Source organism: Stegostoma tigrinum, chromosome 1 (assembly GCF_030684315.1).
Source record: "Stegostoma tigrinum isolate sSteTig4 chromosome 1, sSteTig4.hap1, whole genome shotgun sequence".
NCBI classification, from domain to species: Eukaryota; Metazoa; Chordata; class Chondrichthyes; order Orectolobiformes; family Stegostomatidae; genus Stegostoma; species Stegostoma tigrinum.
This window is the reverse complement of record NC_081354.1, coordinates 139,608,445-139,628,824: the sequence shown is the minus strand read 5'-3', so window position 1 is coordinate 139,628,824 and position 20,380 is coordinate 139,608,445. Positions and strand designations below refer to the sequence as shown.

The 20,380-nt window shown below is 41.2% G+C and overlaps 1 protein-coding gene across 1 annotated transcript in view; it reads left to right on the top strand.

Moving 5' to 3' along the window:
* Window positions 1–2,108: 2,108 nt before the first annotated feature.
* The window catches only part of LOC125453872 (gamma-secretase subunit Aph-1b-like), a 77,935-nt gene continuing 59,663 nt past the window's right edge, over window positions 2,109–20,380 (top strand). Inside the window, exons 1-2 of the mRNA XM_048533966.2 lie at window positions 2,109–2,508; window positions 15,272–15,442. Coding sequence (XP_048389923.1) covers window positions 2,396–2,508; window positions 15,272–15,442 — 284 coding nt within the window. The 5' untranslated portion in view covers window positions 2,109–2,395. The remainder of the gene's footprint in view (window positions 2,509–15,271; window positions 15,443–20,380) is intronic.

Genomic DNA, 20,380 nt, shown 5'->3' with positions numbered 1-20,380 from the left:
CAAAAAATTTAAAATAACATGGTGCTGGAGACAATCAAATGACTGGAATAGTATTATAGGTATAAAAGTTGCATGCCAAGGGTCTAACCAAAGTAATAATCCAGAACTGTACGCTCTGCTCTGAAAGCTTGTGATTTCTAATAAACCTGTTTAACTATAACCTGGTGTCATGTGACTTATTAAAATCTAGAATTGCTCACCATGACAGTTGATATCACATGTTTGGAAGGTGCTGTCAGAGGAAATTGGGTAAGTCCAGCCTTGGGTCTGTGTGGAGTTTACACATTGTCACCGTGTCTGCGTGGATTTCCTTCCCACAGCCCAAAGGTATGCAGCTTAGGTGGATTGGCTATGCTAAATTGCCCTTAGTGTTTAGAGTGGGAAATGCAGGGATAGGGTAGGGAGTGGGGATGAGTGTGGGTGGTTGCTCTTTGCAGTATTGGTGTGGACTTAGAACATAGAACATAGAACAGTACAGCACAGAACAGGCCCTTCAGCCCACGATGTTGTGCCGACCATTGATCCTCATGTATACACCCTCAAATTTCTGTGACCATATGCATGTCCAGCAGTCCCTTAAATGTCCCCAATGACCTTGCTTCCACAACCGCTGCTGGCAACGCATTCCATGCTCTCACAACTCTCTGTGTAAAGAACCCGCCTCTGACATCCCCTCTATACTTTCCTCCAACCAGCTTAAAACTATGACCCCTCGTCTTAGCCTTTTCTGCCCTGGGAAATAATCTCTGGCTATCAACTCTATCTATGCCTCTCATTGTCTTGTATACCTCAATTAGGTCCCCCTCCTCCTCCTTTTCTCCAATGAAAAGAGTCCGAGCTCAGTCAACCTCTCTTCATAAGATAAGCCCTCCAGTCCAGGCAGCATCCTGGTAAACCTCCTCTGAACCCGCTCCAAAGCATCCACATCTTTCCTATAATAGGGCGCCCAGAACTGGACGCAGTATTCCAAGTGTGGTCTAACCAAAGTTTTATAGAGCTGCAACAAGATCTCACGACTCTTAAACTCAATCCCCCTGTTAATGAAAGCTAAAACACCATATGCCTTCTTAACAACCCTGTCCGGACTTGATCGGCTGAAATGCCTGCTTCCTCACTGTAGAGATTCTAAGGAAAGTTACCACCATGCATCTTGTGGAAGGTACTATTAGAAGTTAATGTCAAGGGTGATGGGAGTGAATGTTATAGGTGGTGGACATGGTGTCAATCAAATGGGGTTGCCTTGTCCTTGAGAAGGTCAAACTTCTTTTCCTCAAATCCCCTCTTGACCTCTTGTACCTCAATTGAAACTGCAGCTCCTTGTTACCGACCCCTATGCTAAGAGGAAGAGTCTCTCCTTATCTACCCAACCAATGTTTCTTTGAACTTTGCACACGTCAAATCAGATTTCTCCTCAGGCTCATCTGCGTTAATTAAAACAACACCAGCCTTTCTAGTTTCTCTTTATTGCTGAATTGCTCCCACCCAGCAAACGCCCTGGTGAATCTCTTGTGCAACCTCTGCAGCGCAATCACATCCTTCCTGCACTGTACACCCAGGACTGTACACAGTACTTCAGCTGTATCCCAACTAACGTTAGATAGAGCCCCATCATAACTTTCTTGCTACTGTATTCAATGTCTGGACTAATCCCACGTGCCTCCTGAACTCTGCCTGCTTAACCACCTTATCTACCTGCTCTCTGATGAAGGGTCTAGACCCGAAACGTCAGCTTTTGTGCTCCTGAGATGCTGCTTGGCCTGCTGTGTTCATCCAGCTTCACACTTTATTATCTTATCTACCTGTCCTGCTGCCTTCAGGATCTACGGATATGCACACCAAGGACCCTGTGGACCTCCTACTGCCCCACCCTTCGATTTGCACTCCGTTGCCTGGTGTTGCTGGAAGCCTCGCTCATCTCAGCAAGTGCAGAGCGTTCCACCACAATCCTGAACACGCCCCGTCGATAGCTGCATCAGAGGAAGTTTCAGTCCTGACTGTTACCAAAGGGGAGGGGCTTGTCCCCAGGGTGGGCAGGCGCGTCACCACCTACCCCGCCCCCTCCCAACCGCGCGCGCTCTGATCTCGCGAGATGTGGCTGTGGTGGGTGGAGTGTCCAGAGGGCGGAGCAGTGGAGGCGGGGCAGATCCGCTCGTCCCCCTCTCCCCGCCCGCGTTGTGCAGATTTCCTTTTGTTTCTATTGAAGGGACAAGGAACCCGGGGAAAGGCCGGAGACGGAGACCAGGCCCTGTCGGTGTTGGTTGGTCGGGCCAGCCAGCCAGCGAGCGAGCGAGCTTGTGAACAGTAGTGTACCCCCGCCCGGCTTCAGTAGCGGAGCGGGTTGTCATGTCCCGGGCACTGGGTCGGAGCTGCGCCCCCCGGGCCCGCTGCTGACGAGATGACCGTGGCTGTTTTCTTCGGCTGCACTTTCATCGCGTTCGGTCCCGCTCTGGCTCTGTTCATCTTCACCATCGCCAAGGACCCACTCCGAGTTATTATCCTGATTGCCGGGTAAGCTTGGTCCAGGGGCCGGCCCACCGTCCTTTCTCTGTCGCAGTCCCCTCCACACACTGATTCTCATCAGTGTTCTGAAACTGATCTTTAATGATCCGAGGGTTACTTTTCTTTCCCTTGCTGCGGCAAGTGTTTTGTTATTTCGCCTCAAGCGTTCTGTCCGTTCGGCCAAAAACACTGATTCAAAACTGCACCTGAACGTGACTTCTTTCATTATTCTCCTGTCCTTTTTAAAAAAAATTGCTTTTGTTTCCCTCCCCTCTTCCTGATTTGAAAAAAAACAATGAGTTGCTCCTTTTCTACACCCAGTCCATGATCCCGTTGCTACTCGTTAAACTTGATCGTGGATAAACCCATAGGAAATGATGCAAGTGCATAAATCGGGGGCTTCGGGTTCAGAGAGGGAGTTGAATTTTGGGTTGGGGCCAGAAGCCTAGCAGAATAGCTGACTTCAGCTGACATTATCTATAACATCTGTGTCACTCACCTTTTTTTAAAAAAAACAAGTTAACAATCAAATTTCCTGTATCAAGATTCCGTTTGCTCTCCATCTGGGATTGGAACTTCCTGACATGGTAGTGAATCCAACAGGTTATTTTTCATTTCTGTGTGACGGAACACGTTGTCACAACGTTTCGTTTAAAACAAAACCGTGACTTTGTTTGTAGAATGAGATTTGGCTGGCCAAACTGTTGAGAAAGTTAGAATGACATGGGAAGTAGTGGCAGATATCAATTTGCACCAACTCTTTTGTTTTCCCTGTTGTCGAGTTCCATAGGGTTTTCTGCAGGTTTTTTTTCTCCTATTGTTCACTGTTTAGTTACCAGCTGTTGTTTCATGTTAACCTCTCTTTGGCCTCTTCCTGTGATTATTTTCTTCCTTCCTGATCAAAGTTTGAATGCTTGAACTGTAAGATTTAGAACCAGCATCTGCTTTTGCTGACTAGCAAAGAATTTAAAACTCTAGTGAAACGTTAGAAAATTTAAAGGAGAACTAAAATTAACTATTTTTGTTTGAAACACTTGCCTTTCACAATCCTTCCTCCCTTCTACGCTGGTTTTCTTTCCTTATGTAGAGAAAATAAAGTGTAGTCTTCAGCTGATGCTAATTTAGAATGCGTTTAAATAGATCAGGTGATAGAGATGTTATTCCTTCCTCATTTAAAAGTCCTAGATTTCATTTCAGTTATATTCCTGTAGTTGGATTGAAAATGTAAATTTGCCTTGTTACACACCCTAACAGTGCTGGTGCTCCAACAAATTACATTTATACAGTGCCTCTAACCTGGATAATGCCCAAAGGCATTTCCTGGAGGCGTAAGCAGGAGAATTGATGCTTAGCTAAAGAAAGCAGAAGGTGTAATCAAACAGAGTGTCACAAAGATGGATTTTGAGGAGGAGATTATGGAATGGAAGGAGTTTGAGGGGTTTATGGAAAACAACAGCAAACAGGTGATACAGAGTGAAGTATGGATGTACATGAAGCAGAGTTTGAACTAGAAATAGAGTGTAAACTGTGGTTGTTGATCAGTGGAGTTTAGAAAGATTGAGAGGAAAAGAAATTAGGAATTTAAACTCAAGTTTTTTATGCTGCCATATGAGGGGTATGGAAGCCAATGTAGAGCAGTGTAAATATGGTTGATTGGGACTTGGTTCATGCTGGAATATAAAGAGGTGATATTTGGATGAGCTAAAATTCATTAAAGGCTGGACAGCCAGTCAGGAAAGCATTTGGGCAACTAAGCCTTCTGACAAAGCAGTGGATGTGCAGATTAATGGCAGATAGGACAAAGTAAAGAAATATCTGGATAATGTTTTGAATGTGGAAGTAAGTAGTCATTTTGAAGTGGGCACAAGATGGAAAAGCTCCATTTGAATAGGACGCTGCAAAAAAGCTCATTTGCCTGAAACTGAAATGGGGGAGACAACTTTAGGCAAGAGTTTGTTCCAGGTGAGCAGATGATACTATGTTTAGTGAAGGAAATATAAACTTTAAAAAGGATGTTGGATAAGCAGTCTTGAGGGACTTGATGAAGTAGTTGAGTGCATATGGATACTGACCCAGTTAGTGAATCGTGTCAGACTGGCATGCAATGGAGGTGTGGAGAGTAAACACTCTTAGGGGAAGTCTAAAATTAAGTAAACGAAACAAAATAGTTTGGAGAACATATGCTTCAGCTATATGGTTAGAATGAAAGGCAGACCGTCAATCAAGTTGGGCACTGGTGGAGAGGCATTAGAGGCATAGTGATTGGCTGGCCGGCTGGCCAAGGTTTAGGCTAGATAATACACACTTGCTCATAGTCATGTTGAGTGTCATCACTGACTAGCATTAAAGCAGTTCTGGTGCTGTGGAAGAAGGAGAAAGCTGATAAAATGGATTTAAATAGGGTACAGGAAGAGATGTGGGTAGTTTTGGGAGGTGACAGCATGTTTGAAGATCTTGATGGAAAATGGGATTGGGGCAGTGGAACAAATATTGAGGGTAAATTCTCTGAAGGGCAATAATAACTTTATAAACACCTCCACAGTGAATGAAATGATGTTATTATGTTTCAGTTGGACAGGAGGAGATCTGGGAATACATGTTAACAAGGCTGAGCTAAGTGTTTAGAATGATTACTAGATACATGTGTTGCTCTGATTTGTGAGTATGCAACAGTTGAGCCTTTTAAGAACTCCTAACCCTTATTGCCCATCTGTCACGAATGTTTAAAGGTCAACAACCCGAATTGTCAACTTTGTTTCTGTCTCCACTGCTACCTGATCTGCTCAGTTTTTCTAGCCTTTTAAAGCCGTTGGCTATGTAATGTTCCAGGATGCTAGGATTTGGTGTGTTATGAGATTAGTGGTGTATGGGATGTTAGTAATGACTATAATCCTTATTATATTTTTGTCAAGTGAGAGGTAATTGATATAATCCAAAAGAAAATAATTGTGTTCTTTTGTCAAGCAGCCAAATTAATTTAAACTAAGAGGTGAGGAGCAGTCAGTAGATTGAGCTAATACTCTTTTCTAATTAATATTGAGTACATAAAAAGAAACTGCACTCCTTACCCTGAAGTTTCATAAGAGAACTGGAGAGAAGGGTTAATAGATCTTTATCCATTAAATAATTTTATGAATTGAAGAAATGTCCACATGGGACAATAGCTAAGTGGAGTGTCATCCATCCATCTCAAGTCAGTACAATATGGAAATCACATAAGCTTTACTTGGGTCATGATGTCCAATTTAAATTGTTCAATCCTAGCAAAAAGGGGCAGTGCCTATAAGAGACAAATTTCTTCAGAGTTAAATACATTAGAAAAGTTTCCAGCTGCAATTTTCACCATATGCTGCATTATTTATAGTTGATGTGTGACGTGCTTAGAATATTCTATTGATATGCCTCAGCATAATATGTGGCACGATGGTTCAGTGGTTAGCACTGATCTGTACAGTGCTTTGGACCCGGGTTCAATTCCAGCCTTGGGCGACTGTCTGTGTGGAATTTGCACATTCTCCCTGGGGCTGTGTGGGCTTCCTCAGGGTGCTCCAGTTTCCTCCCTCAGTTCAAAGATGTGCGGGGTAGGTGGATTGACAGTGCTAAATTGCCCATTGTACCCAGGTTATTTGGGTTGGATATACGAAGTGCAGGGGTAAGGGAATGGGTCTGGGTGGGATACTCTTCAGAGGGGTGGTGTGGACTTGTTCGGCCAAATGGCCTGTTTCCATGCTGTGGGGATTCTATGATAGTATTCTGTGAAATCCTACTGCATGCAGTATTGTATTGTTTCTTGTGATCTTCTTTTGATTAGAGGAAAAGTGCACAAGTCCCCCACCCCTTCTTTAGCATAGCTACCAACCTTTTGCACTCCGTTCTGAAGAAGAGTCACTGGACCTGAAACTTTAATTCTGCTTTTTCTCCAGGGATGCTGCCAGACCTGCTGAGTTTTCAAAGCAATTTTTCATTTTGTCCCTGTTAAGATCAGTCCTGTCTGATTATGATCAGATGCAGGCACAGTAGCAATGTAGATTTTTTTAAAAATTGAGTGAGTGACAGGAGATGGAGAGCAGTTGTTAATAGATGTTTGTAGTGGAGTTCCACGTGGGTCAGTGTTGGGACCATTGCTCTTCCTGATTATATATTAGTGAAAAATTGCAGTCTCCAGTCATAATTTTAAAATTTGCGGATGGTATGAAATCTTGAAGCATTGAAAACTTGAAAAAGACTGCCAGTTTGGTGCAGTGAGCAGTCAAGTCCAATGGTGTTCGATGCAGAGAACTGTAGGGTCCAAGCTAGGAAGGGCCCAAGCAGACAATAAGAAAAAATAGAGAACACTTGTAAAGGGGGTCCAAGAGAAAAGGACATAGTAATTGAAAGTCACAGGACAGGTTGAGGGTGAGAACAAAGTATATAGCATCCTTAGCATTGATAGTAGGGGCGTAGATTACAAGAGCAAGACGGTTATGTTGATTTTTATTTCCTCTTTGCTTTTAAAGCTTCCAATTGCTGCCCGTCTGAATGGCTTACTCAGCCATTTCAAAGGGCACTTAAGGTCAACAACACTACGAAGTCTCCAAGCAACAACATAAACAGAGTTTACTGGAAAACTCAGCAGATCTCGCAGCACGTGTGAAGAAAAATCAGAGTCAACGTTCTGGGTCCAGTGACCCTTGATCACAATGAGGTTCTGAACAAGGGTCACCGGATCCAAGATATTAACTCTGATTTTTCTTCACAATGCTGCTAGATCTGCTGAGCTTTTCCATCAACGTCTGTTTATGTTTTTAATTTTACAGCATCTGCAGTTATTTTGGTTTTTATATTAAGTCTCAAGTTGGTCAGACCTAGTAAAATCGGCAGATGGCCTTCCCTAAGGGAACCAGATTTGTTTTTACTGTACTGAATGATAGTTGTCATGGTCGCCATCACTGAGATAACCTTTCCACGCCAGAATAATTGAATTTAAATTCTATCTGGTGCTTTGGTGGGATTTGAGTCAGTTTCCCTCAGAGCTTAAACTTGGGCCCCTAATTGAGTCCAGTTGTATTAGCATAACAATAATGTCTTTTCATAATAAAACATTGGTTTGGTCACAGTTGGATGATCGCTTCCAGTTCTGGCCACTTCACTTGAGGAAAAATGTGAAATCATTAGAGAGATTGCTGAAAATATTCATTTGAATGGCACCAGGGTCAGGAATCCCAGGTACATAGAAAGATTGGAGAAGTTGAAACTCTTTCTGTTGGATCAGAGGATGTTGAACTGAGATTTGATAGAGCTGTTCAAAATTGAGGAGGATTTGGACAGAATAGAGGGTGAAATCCACTGGTAGTGGAAAGATTGAAAACAAGGAGATATAGATTTAAAATAAACAATAGTGATATGAGGAACCTTTTTTTACAGTGAGTGGAAAAGGTGTGGAATGTGCTGTTTGAAAGTGTGTTGGAGGCAGATGTATTCAAAGTTTCCAAATAGGAACTGGATCATTAACTGAAAAGGAAAAAAAAATACAGACTGAGGGGAAAAGGCAGGAGAGTCCAGCCTAAGAGACATTGGGCTGAATGGGTGCCTTCACTGTTTTAACAATTTTGTGTTTCTAAGACTTCATATTAATTTGATACCTGTCTGATAGTTGATTGATTTAAGTGTGCAAATTTGCTTCTCAAGTTAATTGAAGAATTCAAAAGTGAGTTTTGGGTGCAAATCAGTGGAGCTGAGCTCATGAGCATGCCACCTACTTACACTAGATCGGGAGTGGTTTCTCAATTCGGAAGAAGGCATTTTGGACTTTTAAAAAATCCCCATCTATTCCTCTTTCAGTGGCTACAGGGTCTCCAGCACTTCCTGATTTAAAAAAAATTAAAAGAATTTAACCTATTTTCCTAATCAGTCTGTTCACCGGTGTTATTACATGCCTGGAGCACCTGAAGCAGGTGGTCTTGAACTCAGCCTCCTGGTCCAGGGTAAGGGCATTACCACTCTGCCGTAAGAGGGCCATTGCATCTGAGTAGACCTCCTGCAGCTACATTTGTGTAGTTGAGACCCTGGAACGTACTACTTAGTCTTGTGATTGCTGAGGCAACTCTGTTGCAATATGTTACTTAACTGCATGATTTCCCTTTTTATCATGATCATTAGGAACTCAATTCAAACATGCTGGCCCAGAAATTTCACTAAGCTTTGTGTATAGAATGTAGAAAGAATTCAGCACCTTTCACGACACTCAAATACATTGTCAGTGACATATTTTTTCAAGTATTGTTATGTTCAAAAATGTGGTGGCCTACTTGCATACCACGAAGACCCACAAATGCAGGACTACATTACTTTCAGTTTGTATTTATACAGGGCCTTTAACATCATATTAGGCATATTGCTTGGCCAAAGGGGCAGATTTTAAGGAATTTTTTTTAAATGAGGAAAGCAAGGTAAAAGGGTTTTGGAGGAAATTCCAGAGTATAGGACCAGTGCTGGAACAGAATTGGTGGAAAAAGAGAATTGTGGTCCTGGAGGGAAGAAAGATTTTTGAAATTGAGATGCCATTTAATAAGAAGCCAATGTCTGTCAACAAGCAAAGGACTGTTGAGTTGTGGGGTTTGATCCAAATTAGGGTACAGACTGCTGAGTTTGGATCCCAACAACTTTCAAAGTGGCCATAGGGTGCAAGGAACACACTGGAATTCTCAAATGTAGAGGTTACAAATGCATGAATGGTCTTAATGGCAAATGAGCTGAGGTGGGAAAGGGTTCTGGCAACATTATAGAAGTGGAAATATGTCATGGTAGTTAATATGGGATGATAGTTAAGTGCATATATGATCAGAAGCTCATCTTTGGGTCATATATGATACAAACGTTCTAAACAGACTGATTCATCATTTCAGGGGCACGGATAAGGTCAGTGGCTCGGGAACAGAGTGGATGAGCTGGAGGTGATGGCTTTAATCTTTCTGTTGTTTAGCTCGGATTTTTCTGCTCGCCCAATACTCAATGTCACACAAATAGTTTAAGATTTTAGCAACAGTGAAGGAGTTGAGAAAGCTGTTGATGAAGAGGAGCTCTGCGTCATTGGTGAATGTGCAGAAAATGACATTTCACCAGTGAGATGAAGACCAGCTACTTTGTTTTCGTGGTTTTTTTTGTTGCAGGACAAATATTGATTGGGCATCAGAATATCCAGTGTGATTTGTTTTTTGCATTCACCCATGGTGGACAGAAATAGGACTAAACTATTCAGTTCGCCAGTCTGCTTCTGCCATTCAACTAGATCATCGGTGACTAGTATCTCAGCTGTATTTACACAGCTGCATAGAGTCATGGAGACAGACCCTTTGGTCCAATTTGTCTGTGGCGATCAAGTTTCCAAAACTAAATTAGCCCACCCTTACCTGTGTTTGGTCCATATCCCTCTAAACCTTTATTATTCATGTAATTGTCCAAATATCTTTAAATCTTGTAACTGTACCTGCATTTGCCGCTTCCCCTTTGCGGTTCATTCCACACACCAACCACCCTCTGAAAAAGATGCTCCTTAGATCTGTTTTAAACCTTTCTCCTCTCACCTTAAAAATGTGCCCACTAGTTTTAGACTTGCCCACCCTAGGGAAAAGGCCTTTGCTATTCATTGTATCTATGATCCTCATGATTTTATAAACCTCTATAAGATCACCCTTAGCTTCTTATGCTTCAGGAAAGAAAGTCCTAGTCTATCCAGCCTCTCATTTGTAACTCAAACCCTCCAGTCCCAGCAACATCCTGGTAAGTATTTAACGATTCTCTTAAAACATGTTAAATGTATTGCCTGTTTTTCATTTGTCCTCTCTTGACAAGTTAAGGAGCTATAGTTCTTAGGTGTCAATGTCCTTTTGGTAACTCACTCAAGTCACAACCACTTGTGGCAGTGAATATTAACAAGTTATTTGACTGCACGAGACATCAAAAATGAACTTGATCCCATAAACACCAATATACTAAGACACACATGCACATGTTGATACATTGTTGACTATGACTGAACATGTTTGTTCAGTTTTCTTTTATCTCCATCGGGTTTTATGATACACAGTCGAAAACCTGAACCAGATGTTCCGTTAAGCTTGCATATTTCAGTTTCAGACATTGTGATTAAGTACTACTTCTACAAGATTTCATTCTTTAGTCCCTTTGCTATTTTGGGGTGGATTTTTAAAACAAATTTTATGTGATATACTTTTAGCGATTTTAGTACTGTTAAGTTTCATAATCTAATTGGCCTATAGAACCATCTGCCAGAAGGTAAGTTTGTAGGCTGGAACCTAAACTTTGTCAGGGGCCTTTGCCTGCATGCCCATGGCCCACTGTCTTCAGCTGCAACTGTTTCTCACGTATCAGTTGCTCTCTGTGTTCCTGAACCATAACTGCGGTTGCTGACTTCAAGGTTTTTTTTAGTACTGTTAGGTTCCTGTTGTAGTTATGAATACTTGCTTGCATACATGGCAAAGCAGGCTCGAAGAATATTATGGCCTATTCCTGTACCTTTTCAAATGGTTTTATTATGGATACAAAGTATACTGTGAGAAGCAACTTTGCAATGTAATTTGGGCTGATGCCCCATGGCTTAGTCATAGAGTCAGAAAGCACGGAAACAGACACTTAGGTCCAACTCATCCATGCCGCCCAATATCCTAAATTAAACTAGTCCCACCTGCCTGCGCTTGGCTCGTAAAACTCCAAATGTTTCTTATTCCTTTACTTATCCAAATATCTTTTAAACATTTTAACTGTACCCACATCCACCCCTTCCTCTGGAAGTGTGTGGTGGAGGGGGAGGGGTGTGGTTGGTGGTGTGTTGGGGGCGCAGTTGTGCTGTATTATAGGTATAAGTAAAGATGGTCTTTGAAGAGCTGGATTGAGTGTTTGCAGCCCCCTTCCACTGTTAATGATTGGGGCCAATGGAGCCTCCTGGAGATGGTTAGAGATGGTTGGTACTTTCATGGATGTTTCATCTCTAGTTGAAGTGGCCATGTGCAAGACATTCCCATGTGTTGTGGGGATTTTGCATTTTTAAAGGAGACTTTGAAGACGTCCTTGCACTGCTTTTTCTGCCCTCCTAGTAACCATTTGCTATGATGAAGTTTTGAGAAGAGAGCTTATTTTGTAAATCTTGTGTCAAGCATACAGATGACGTGGCTTATCTATATCAGCTGATCAATAATAACCAGTGCCTTGATGCTGTGGGTATTGTCATGAGAGAGGACACTGATATTGGAGCACCAGTAATTGCAGGACAGATGTCTGCCCCTACAGATTGCAGGATCCAAAGTGTGATAATGATCCATGACGCCCTGTGACTCAGGGTGAATCCCGATCGTCAGCGAATGGTGAAAAGGGCTGACTCGTGGACAGCCTTTATTATGCAGATCTTTACTTTGAATCCTATTTTCTTATAGCCCCAGAGAATGTATTAATGATGGTTTGGATGCCATTTTGAGTGTTTGTACACACAACCATCATTTGCATACTACAGCTCAATATGAGGCTGGGATTATCTTCATTCTGGTCTGGTGATGTCAGTTGAAAGTTTCTTCACTTGGACTACTCTCAATCCATAGTTTTCTTTGCATATTTCTACTCAGTCTCTAATAAGTTTTTATCAATGGGTTTCATTGTTTAGCCGCATGACTTTCTCCCTGAAAGACTACTTGTGACATTCTGCATGTTATTTGTGTTCCTATAAGTACACTAACGAGGGAGTATTTTGAAGCACCTAGTTGCAGTGCTTCCCAAACATTTTTCATTAAGACCTCATCCCAAGGCTTGAAAATTACCAATCCAGAGAGTGGAGAATTGGGAGGGAAGTAGCTTGGACAGCTGTAAGAACAGGAAAATTGCAGGCTTTTAACATAAAAAGCACCTGCCTTTTCACTGTTTTTCAGAGCAGGAATAAGGCTTTAAAGATCAGTGAGTTAGGCTATGGCCACTGTTAAAAGAAAGTGAAGATTTGAAAGGACTCTTAACAGTAAGCAGAGCTGGATGAACACAGCAGGCCAAGCAGCATCAGAGGAGCAAGAAAGCTGACGTTTCAGGTCTAGACCCTTCTTTAGAAATTCTGATTTTCTGAAGAATGGTCTAGACCTGGAACATTAGCTTTCCTGTTCCTCTGATGCGGCTTGACCTGCTGTGTTCATCCAGCTCACCTTGTTGTCTCAGATTTTCCAGCATTGGCAGCTCCTACTATCTCTTTAATTGTAAGCAGTTGATCAGAACTTAAGGATAGCCATTGCAGCCTGGAGCTTGTAACCTCAAAAGTTCAGCCTCTGGCCCCCCTGGGGACTGCAGCCCACATGAAGGAAAACCCCAACGTAGTACCAAAGCCTCTGGACAATGAATTAGAAACCCAAGAAGATTTGCTTTCTGCATGTGATGGGGAATTGAAGGCATCTGACTTTGCTTCTAGTTCAGCCGTTAATATTAAGCCAGAGGTAGGTAGATTCTTAACAAAAAAAAAATCAAAGAACTGCAGAACTACAAATCATGAACAAAATAGAAATTGCTGGAAAAACTCAGCAGGTCTGGCATCAAGTGTAGAGAAAAAGCAGAAGATTCTGAAGAACGGTCACTGGACCAGAAATGTTAACTCTGCTTTCTGTGCACAAATACTGCCAGACCAGCTGAGTTATTCCAGCAATTTTTTAAATTGAAGGTAGATACTTCTTAGATAAGAGATCAAGTATTATTGAGGATAGAAAAGAACTTGAAATCAGTCAGCCATGATTTCTTGGACGATGGAGCAGGCGCGAGGGGCTGAATGGTCCTGCTTTATCATACAGTGTGGAAACAGACCCCAGTCTGACCATCTTTCAAAATTAACTAGTCCCACTTGCCTGTGTTTGGTCCATAGTTCTCCAGCCTTTCCTGTTCACGTACTTATCCAAATGTCTTTTAAATGTTGTAACTGTACTTGCATCCAACACTTCCCCTGGTAGTTCATTCCACACACAAACCACGCTATTAAAAAGAAAGTTGTTTTGAACTCTCCTATCCTAGGGAAAAGACCTCTGCAATTCACCCTACCTATACCCCTTATGATTTTATAAACCTCTATAACGTCATCCCTCAACCTCCTACACTCCAGTGGAAAAAGTCCCAGCCTATCCCATCTACTTTTGTAACTCAAAACCTCCATTTCCAGCAGTTTCATAGTAAATCCTTTTCTGAACCATTTTCCAATTTAGATGACTAGAATTGCACACGGTACTCCAGAAGAAGCCTAACCAACATCCTGTACAAATTCAATATGCCTTCCCAACACCGATACTCAATGCTCTGACCAATGAACACAAGCATGCCAAATGCTGCCTTAACTACCCCGAATACTTTTGATGCAACTTTCAAAGAATTATGCTCGTGAACCCCTAGGTGTCTCTGTTTGATAACACTATCCAGGTCCCTACCGTTTAATTAATATTAGCCCTGCCCTTGTTTGTTTAACCACCTCACATTTATCCAAATTAATTAAAGACCTTCCATTACCTGTGCTGCTTTTTGAAGAAGATATTAGCTGGATCATAGGCATGAAGAGCTGCTTCAAAAGGTGTACTGACAATGGAAGGGTTTTCTTGGCCCCTGAGAAGATGTTAGATTCACTTCTGGAGCTATCTTCCAGAATCTGAAGTGAGATAAGAGAAGTAGGAAGTTAATGTGACGTTGCCATGGATAGAATGTTATTTTCTAAACCCTTTATGCTTCTTTCCCTGGAGTCCTAGCCTGCCATATTCCTTGAAGTTATAGATACACAATAAAAGCAAACACAAATGTCAATATTTTCAATTTCTCTAACTTTTTAAATGGTAAGTTTGTCTGGGTGAAATCTTTTCTGTAAAGCCACAGAAATGACATGGTCACTGGCTTTGTCTGCCAAATGTGATTCTTCCTTTCTTTTCACTTCCAGCTTTATATGTACAAAATATTTCTTGGTTGCTTCATCGCCATCTATTATGTTCTAATGAATCCTTTAAAGACAATTGTCAGTCAAAACATTTTTCAGATCTTAGTAAGAAAATTTAAATTTAACAAGTTTTTGACAAATCATCAATATGTTAACTAATGGTAGGAAGAAAAAGAATGACATCATTAAAACAAATTAGTACCCAATTGGGTGAAAGTGAACTGTTGTTCCGTCTGGACATCCATGTTTATGTTGTGATTTCTCAATAGTGATTTATTTAATTACATCAACTTTTTGACCAACTTTATATTTGAAGTGTGTGGCAATACTATTAGCTTAATACAATGCAGATTAATAGTGATAAGGTATTTGTTTTGTGGTATTAAATTGAAATGTAAATGCAGACGTAAATTCAACCCTGGATTTGCGAAAATGGAAGTGAAACAGTCAGTGGAAGTCTAAGTAGCTCAGAGTTTACATCACAGAATGCTGCTATAAAATCAAGCTAAGTAGTTACTCAGTGGTACAGTTGTAATGTAGTCTTTTGAATTTGTTAGAAATATCTTTAGAGAAACTAGAAAAATACAGATTCAAGTTTACATCATCTTTAGTTCAATTACCAATAATTTTACTTCACGCTTCTGATGGCATATAATGTAAACATGCATGTGCTATCTGCAAAAGCCTAAAGCCAAAACTAGCCTAGGTTTACTTGCCATTGTGCTGTCCTTCAACACAAACATTGCAACATTTCCGGGAGTCTTGCAGGCAAAGTCTGCAACCTAACATACTATTAAGTTGGCATAAATTAACAAACTTAATAATTGAGTGATATCTTTGTTGCAGGGCATTTTTCTGGTTACTATCCTTGCTGCTGTCTTCATTAGTGTGGTTTATTGCTGTAAAGGCCAGCAATGAAGAGGATGCAAAACTCCAGAAATCTCTCATTATCTTTGGTGTGATGTTCTCTGTATTACTGCAGGAAGTTTTTCGGTTTGCTTACTACAAACTGTTAAGGTACGTATAATTTACAAATTACCACATTAATGCTCCCACCTGCTGAATTATAAATTTCTCAGCCACAAGGGTCTGGTTATGCTCACTGGTGAAGTGCAATCAGTTGAATACTCATTTGTTTGCAATTGAACCAACTGATATAGGATCCCATTGCCTATCCATCTCTAGCTGAGAAATGCGGTTATACCACTTGACTCAGTTGCAATCACCTCTAGAGTGCGTGGAATTGTATTTGGTAATCTGCCTCTGATCTGACTCCTCCCCTACATTTTGTACTTTTCCTACAGGTGTTGACAAGTTACTGAATGAATGTGATTAATTGATCTGATGGATGCAGTGTTTTATTTTCTTTTGAGCGTGAAGACGAGATTGGTGTATCATGTTGCATTAGGATTGAGACAAATGTCATCACCAGATGAATAAATGTGGATGTACCATATTCCAGGGGCATTATGACATATTCTGGGGCAACAGAAGTCTGTGACGTGGAACTTGTATCTGAATGAATTTGGAACCAGTGTTCTCTCGGAGTTTAACTTGTAATGTTGGGGAGGGTTTAAATTAATTTAGTCCTGTTGGAAAAATCAGAAAGGAGAAGAAATTAGATGAGAGATCAGAGAGATATTAAAGATAGTAAAGTTAGAAAAATTCCAAAAATTGTAGGAACTAGTTTAATGAAAATAAGTAACGGGATTATTAACTTGTATGTATGTCAGAGAACAATATAATTAATAATATTGAAAAGCTGCAGGAACAAATTGTTCATAACATTGTGATATGATTGCCATCATATGACATGGCTGAAGCAAGGCCAGGTTTGGGTTTTTAATGTTCCTCATTGCTGTAGATTGAGGAATGATAACAAAGGGATCAGGGGAGATGTGCATTAATAGCTAAGGTTGATGCCACAGTTTTAAGTAGGCTTCCCAACATGGTTCTAGGACTCTATCTATTTGGCTTGAGTTGAGGAACAGAAGGAGTAGCTTGAAACAAATGCAGACAACACTGGAGAAACTCAGCAGTCTGGCACCATCTGTGGAGTGAGAAAGTTAATTTTTCAAATCTGGTATGACTGTTCTTCAGAAAGTGTAGATTGTTGGGATTTAAGAAGACAACCCATTCTTCACAGCCTGTGAAAGAACTTTTAAAACATCTGAAACTAATTCTCCTCTCATGGTTTCACCAGGTCTTTTGGTTAGCTGCAGAGTCTGTCCCTGTCATTTAATGAGATTTGAGCTGCCCACTTATCCTTTCATTCTGGAGACTTAGGGCAGCCCATTTCCTGCTCCACTTTAAAGAGTGGAGTTGTAAGGCCAATTGGTGAAGCATTAACATCAGCGGAACTTTATACATTTTTTTTGCATCAAACTTCTCTTAAGGCCATTGGCCATGTTTTTTAGTCAGCTGTAGACTTAGAGATGGTATGAGAAGTCTGGAAAATTGCACATATTATGGACACAGTCAGAAATTACTAGAAAATTTCAGCAGGTGTGGCTGCATCTGTGGAAAGCAATCAGTTATGTTTTTGGATCCAGTGATCTTCCTTCAGAATAGAAGGCAAACTTATGGCCGCCTTTAAGAAAGGTTGTAAGGAAAGCCCAGCAATTACAGACCAGACAGTTTAACCTCAGTGGTGGGGAAACTTCGAGAAAGAACTATTCAGGATAGAAGTAACAGTCATGTGGGAAAAGACCTCTGTTGAGTAGGAAGAGTCAGCATGGAATTTTAAATGGGAAATTGTGTTTAACTAACCTGATGGAGATTTTTTGAACAAGTAACAAACTTGAACAGCAGTAATGTACATGAACTTCTAGAAGGTGTTTAATACAGTCCACACAAAGATTTGTGAAATGTTATATGTTATGGAATAGAAGGGACAGTAACAATGTGGATACAAAATTGGCTAAGTGATAGAAAGTTGTCAATATCTTATTTTTTGCTACAGGAGGGTTTGTAGTAGTGTTATCCAAGTGTTGGTATTGGGACCTTTTGCTTTTCCTGGTTTATGTTAATGATATAGATTTTTGCATGTAGGGAACAAATTCAAAGTTTGCAGATGACAAAACTCGTAAGGATTCTAATCTGTAAGGAGGTCACTGTAGAGCTCTAAAAAGATATGGACAAGTTAGAGGTGTGAGTGGACAGGTGGCAGATGGTGTTCAATGCAAAGAAGTGTGGAGTGATGCTTTCTGGTAGAAAGAAAGTGGAAAGATAATGCAAAGTTGTGAGAATGATTCTAAAGGGTGTGCAGGAGCAGAGAGAGCTGGATGCGTATATGGAAAAATCACTGAAGATAGCAGGACAATTTGAGAGAGCAATTAGTAAAATATACAGTATTCTGGGCTTTATTAGTAGCAGCTAGAGTACAAGAGCCGGGAGGTGATGTTGAATTTATGTAAGACCTTTGTTAGACGCTAACTGGTATATTAAGTAGGTTGTAGACACCACATGGATGTGAACACATTGGAGAGAATACAAAAGCGATTTAGAAGGATGGTTCCAGTCATGAAAGATTTCAGTTATGGGGATGGTTTGAAGAAGTTTGAGCTATTGTCCTTGAAGAACAGAACCGAACAGGAGATCTGATTGTAATTTTCAAAGTCATGAGTTGTTTGGATAGAGTAAATAGCAATTATTTTCGTCAGTGAAAAGATCAAGAACCGAGAACTTGTTTGAAATGATTTGTAAAAGGAACAAATGGAATGCAAGACAAATCTTCTTCACACATCTAACAGTTGGAGTTTTGGATGCAGTACCTGAACATGTGTTGGTACAAGTTCAGTTGAGGCATTCAAGAGCATATTGAACGATTCTTTGGAAAGAAGTAATATGCAAGGGTATGGCAAAATTGCAAGAACTTGGTGATCTTTGGCAAATCATGTTGAGGAAAATCCAAAGGGATTCTACAAATACAATAAATACAAAAGACTAACCAGAGAGAGAATAGGGCCCATTAAAAATCAGCAAGGCCACCTATGGGTGGAACGACAGGAGAGGAGATACTAAATGAGTACTTTGCATCAGCGTTTACTGTAAAGAGGGATATGGAAGCTAAGGAACATCTTGAAAAATGTCCATATTACAGAGGAGGGGTGTTGGACTTTTTAAAATACATAAAGGTGGATAAATCCCAGGGACCTGATCGGGTATACCCTAGAACTCTGTGGGAAGGTAGGGAGGTGATTTCTGGGCCTCTGGCTGAGATATTAATGTCATTGATAACCATAGGTGAGGTGCTGGAAGACTGGAGGTTGGCCAACGTGGTGCTACTATTTAAGGTGGTAAGGAAAAGCTAGGCCACTATAGACCAGTGATCTTGACATCATTGGTGGCTGAGTTGTTGGAGAACATCCGGAGGGACAGGATTTGTCTGTATTTAGAAAGTGAAGGACTGACTTGGGATAGTTAATGTGGCTTTGTGCATGGAAAATCATGTCTCTCCAATTTGGTTGAATTTTTTTTGAAGAAGTAATGAAGAGGATTGATGAAGGCAGAGCAGTGGACGTGATCTATTTGGACTTCAGTAAGGTTCCTTATGGTACACCGGTTAGCATGGTTCGATCACGTGGAATAAGGGACAACTAGCCACTTGGAAACAGAATTGGCTTGATGGTAAAGGTAGTATGGAGGGTTGCTTTTCACACTGGAGCCCTGTGACCAGTGGTATACCATATGGATTGGTGCTGGGTCCACAGCTTTTTGACACTTAGGTAAATGATTTGGATGTGGACATATGGTTAGTAGGTTTGCAGGTGACACCATAATTGGAGGTGTTGGAAGCAGCGAAGAAGGTTACCTTAGACCACAATGGGACCTTGATCAGATTGGCCAAGGAGTGGCAGATGGAGTTTAATTTAGATAAATGTGAAGTGCTACATTTTGGAAAGGTAAATTAGGGCAGAACTTGTACAATTAATGGTAAGGTCTTGGTGAGAAAAAAGAGACCTTGGAATGCAGGTTCATTGTTCCTTGGAAGTGGAGTCGCAGGTAGATAGGATAGTGAAGAAGGCATTTGGTATGCTTGCTGTTGTTGGTCACTACATTGAGTGTAGGAGTTGGGAGATCATGTTTCAGCTTTATAGGAAACTGGTTAGGCCACTTTTGGAATACTGTGCAATTCTGGTCTCATTGCTGTAGGAAGGATGTTGTGAAACGTGAAAGGGTTCAGAAAATATTTAGAAGGGTGTTGCCAGGGCTGGAGAGTTTGAGCAAAAGGGAGAGCTGAATAGGCTGGGGCTGTTTTCCCTGCAGTGTCAGAGACTGAGGGGTGATCTTTTGGAAGTTTATAAAATCACAAGGGGAGTGGGTAGGATGAATAGCCAAGGTCTTTTCTCTGAGGTGGGGAGTCCAAAACTAGAGGACATAGGTTTAAGGCAAGAGGGGGAAAAAAAATATTAAAAGTGGCCTAATGGGCAATGTTTTCACGTAGAGGGTGGTGCATGTATGGAATGAGTTGCCAGAGGAAGTGGTGGAGACTGGTACAGTTACAACATTTATGAGACACCTGGATGGGTATATAAATAGGAACTACAGGGATATGGCCCAAATGCTGGCCAACAGGGCTAGCTTAATTTAGGATCGCTTTCCGTGCTATACAGCTTTATGACTCTTACTGGTACTAATGGGTCGTGTGAAGAGCTGGTGCAGAGCAACGGTCTGAATGGCCTTTTTTTTTTGCCAATTTGCAGAGCTTTTAAAAGACCTGTCAACTACAGCTTTTAACAGCATCTCCTTAACTCCTGGCAGTGCAGACCCCTTTGCTCACTTGCTGACAGTACTGGCCCCTTTCTACGCTCCCAGCACTCCTCACCACCACAAAATCTCAATCCCTTCCCTCACTCTTGGCAATATTGACCATCCTCCCTAACTCCCTCACCGTCTTGACAATGCTGACCCCACCCTTGCTTCTGACAGTGTTCATCCTTTCTTTCTCTCCCC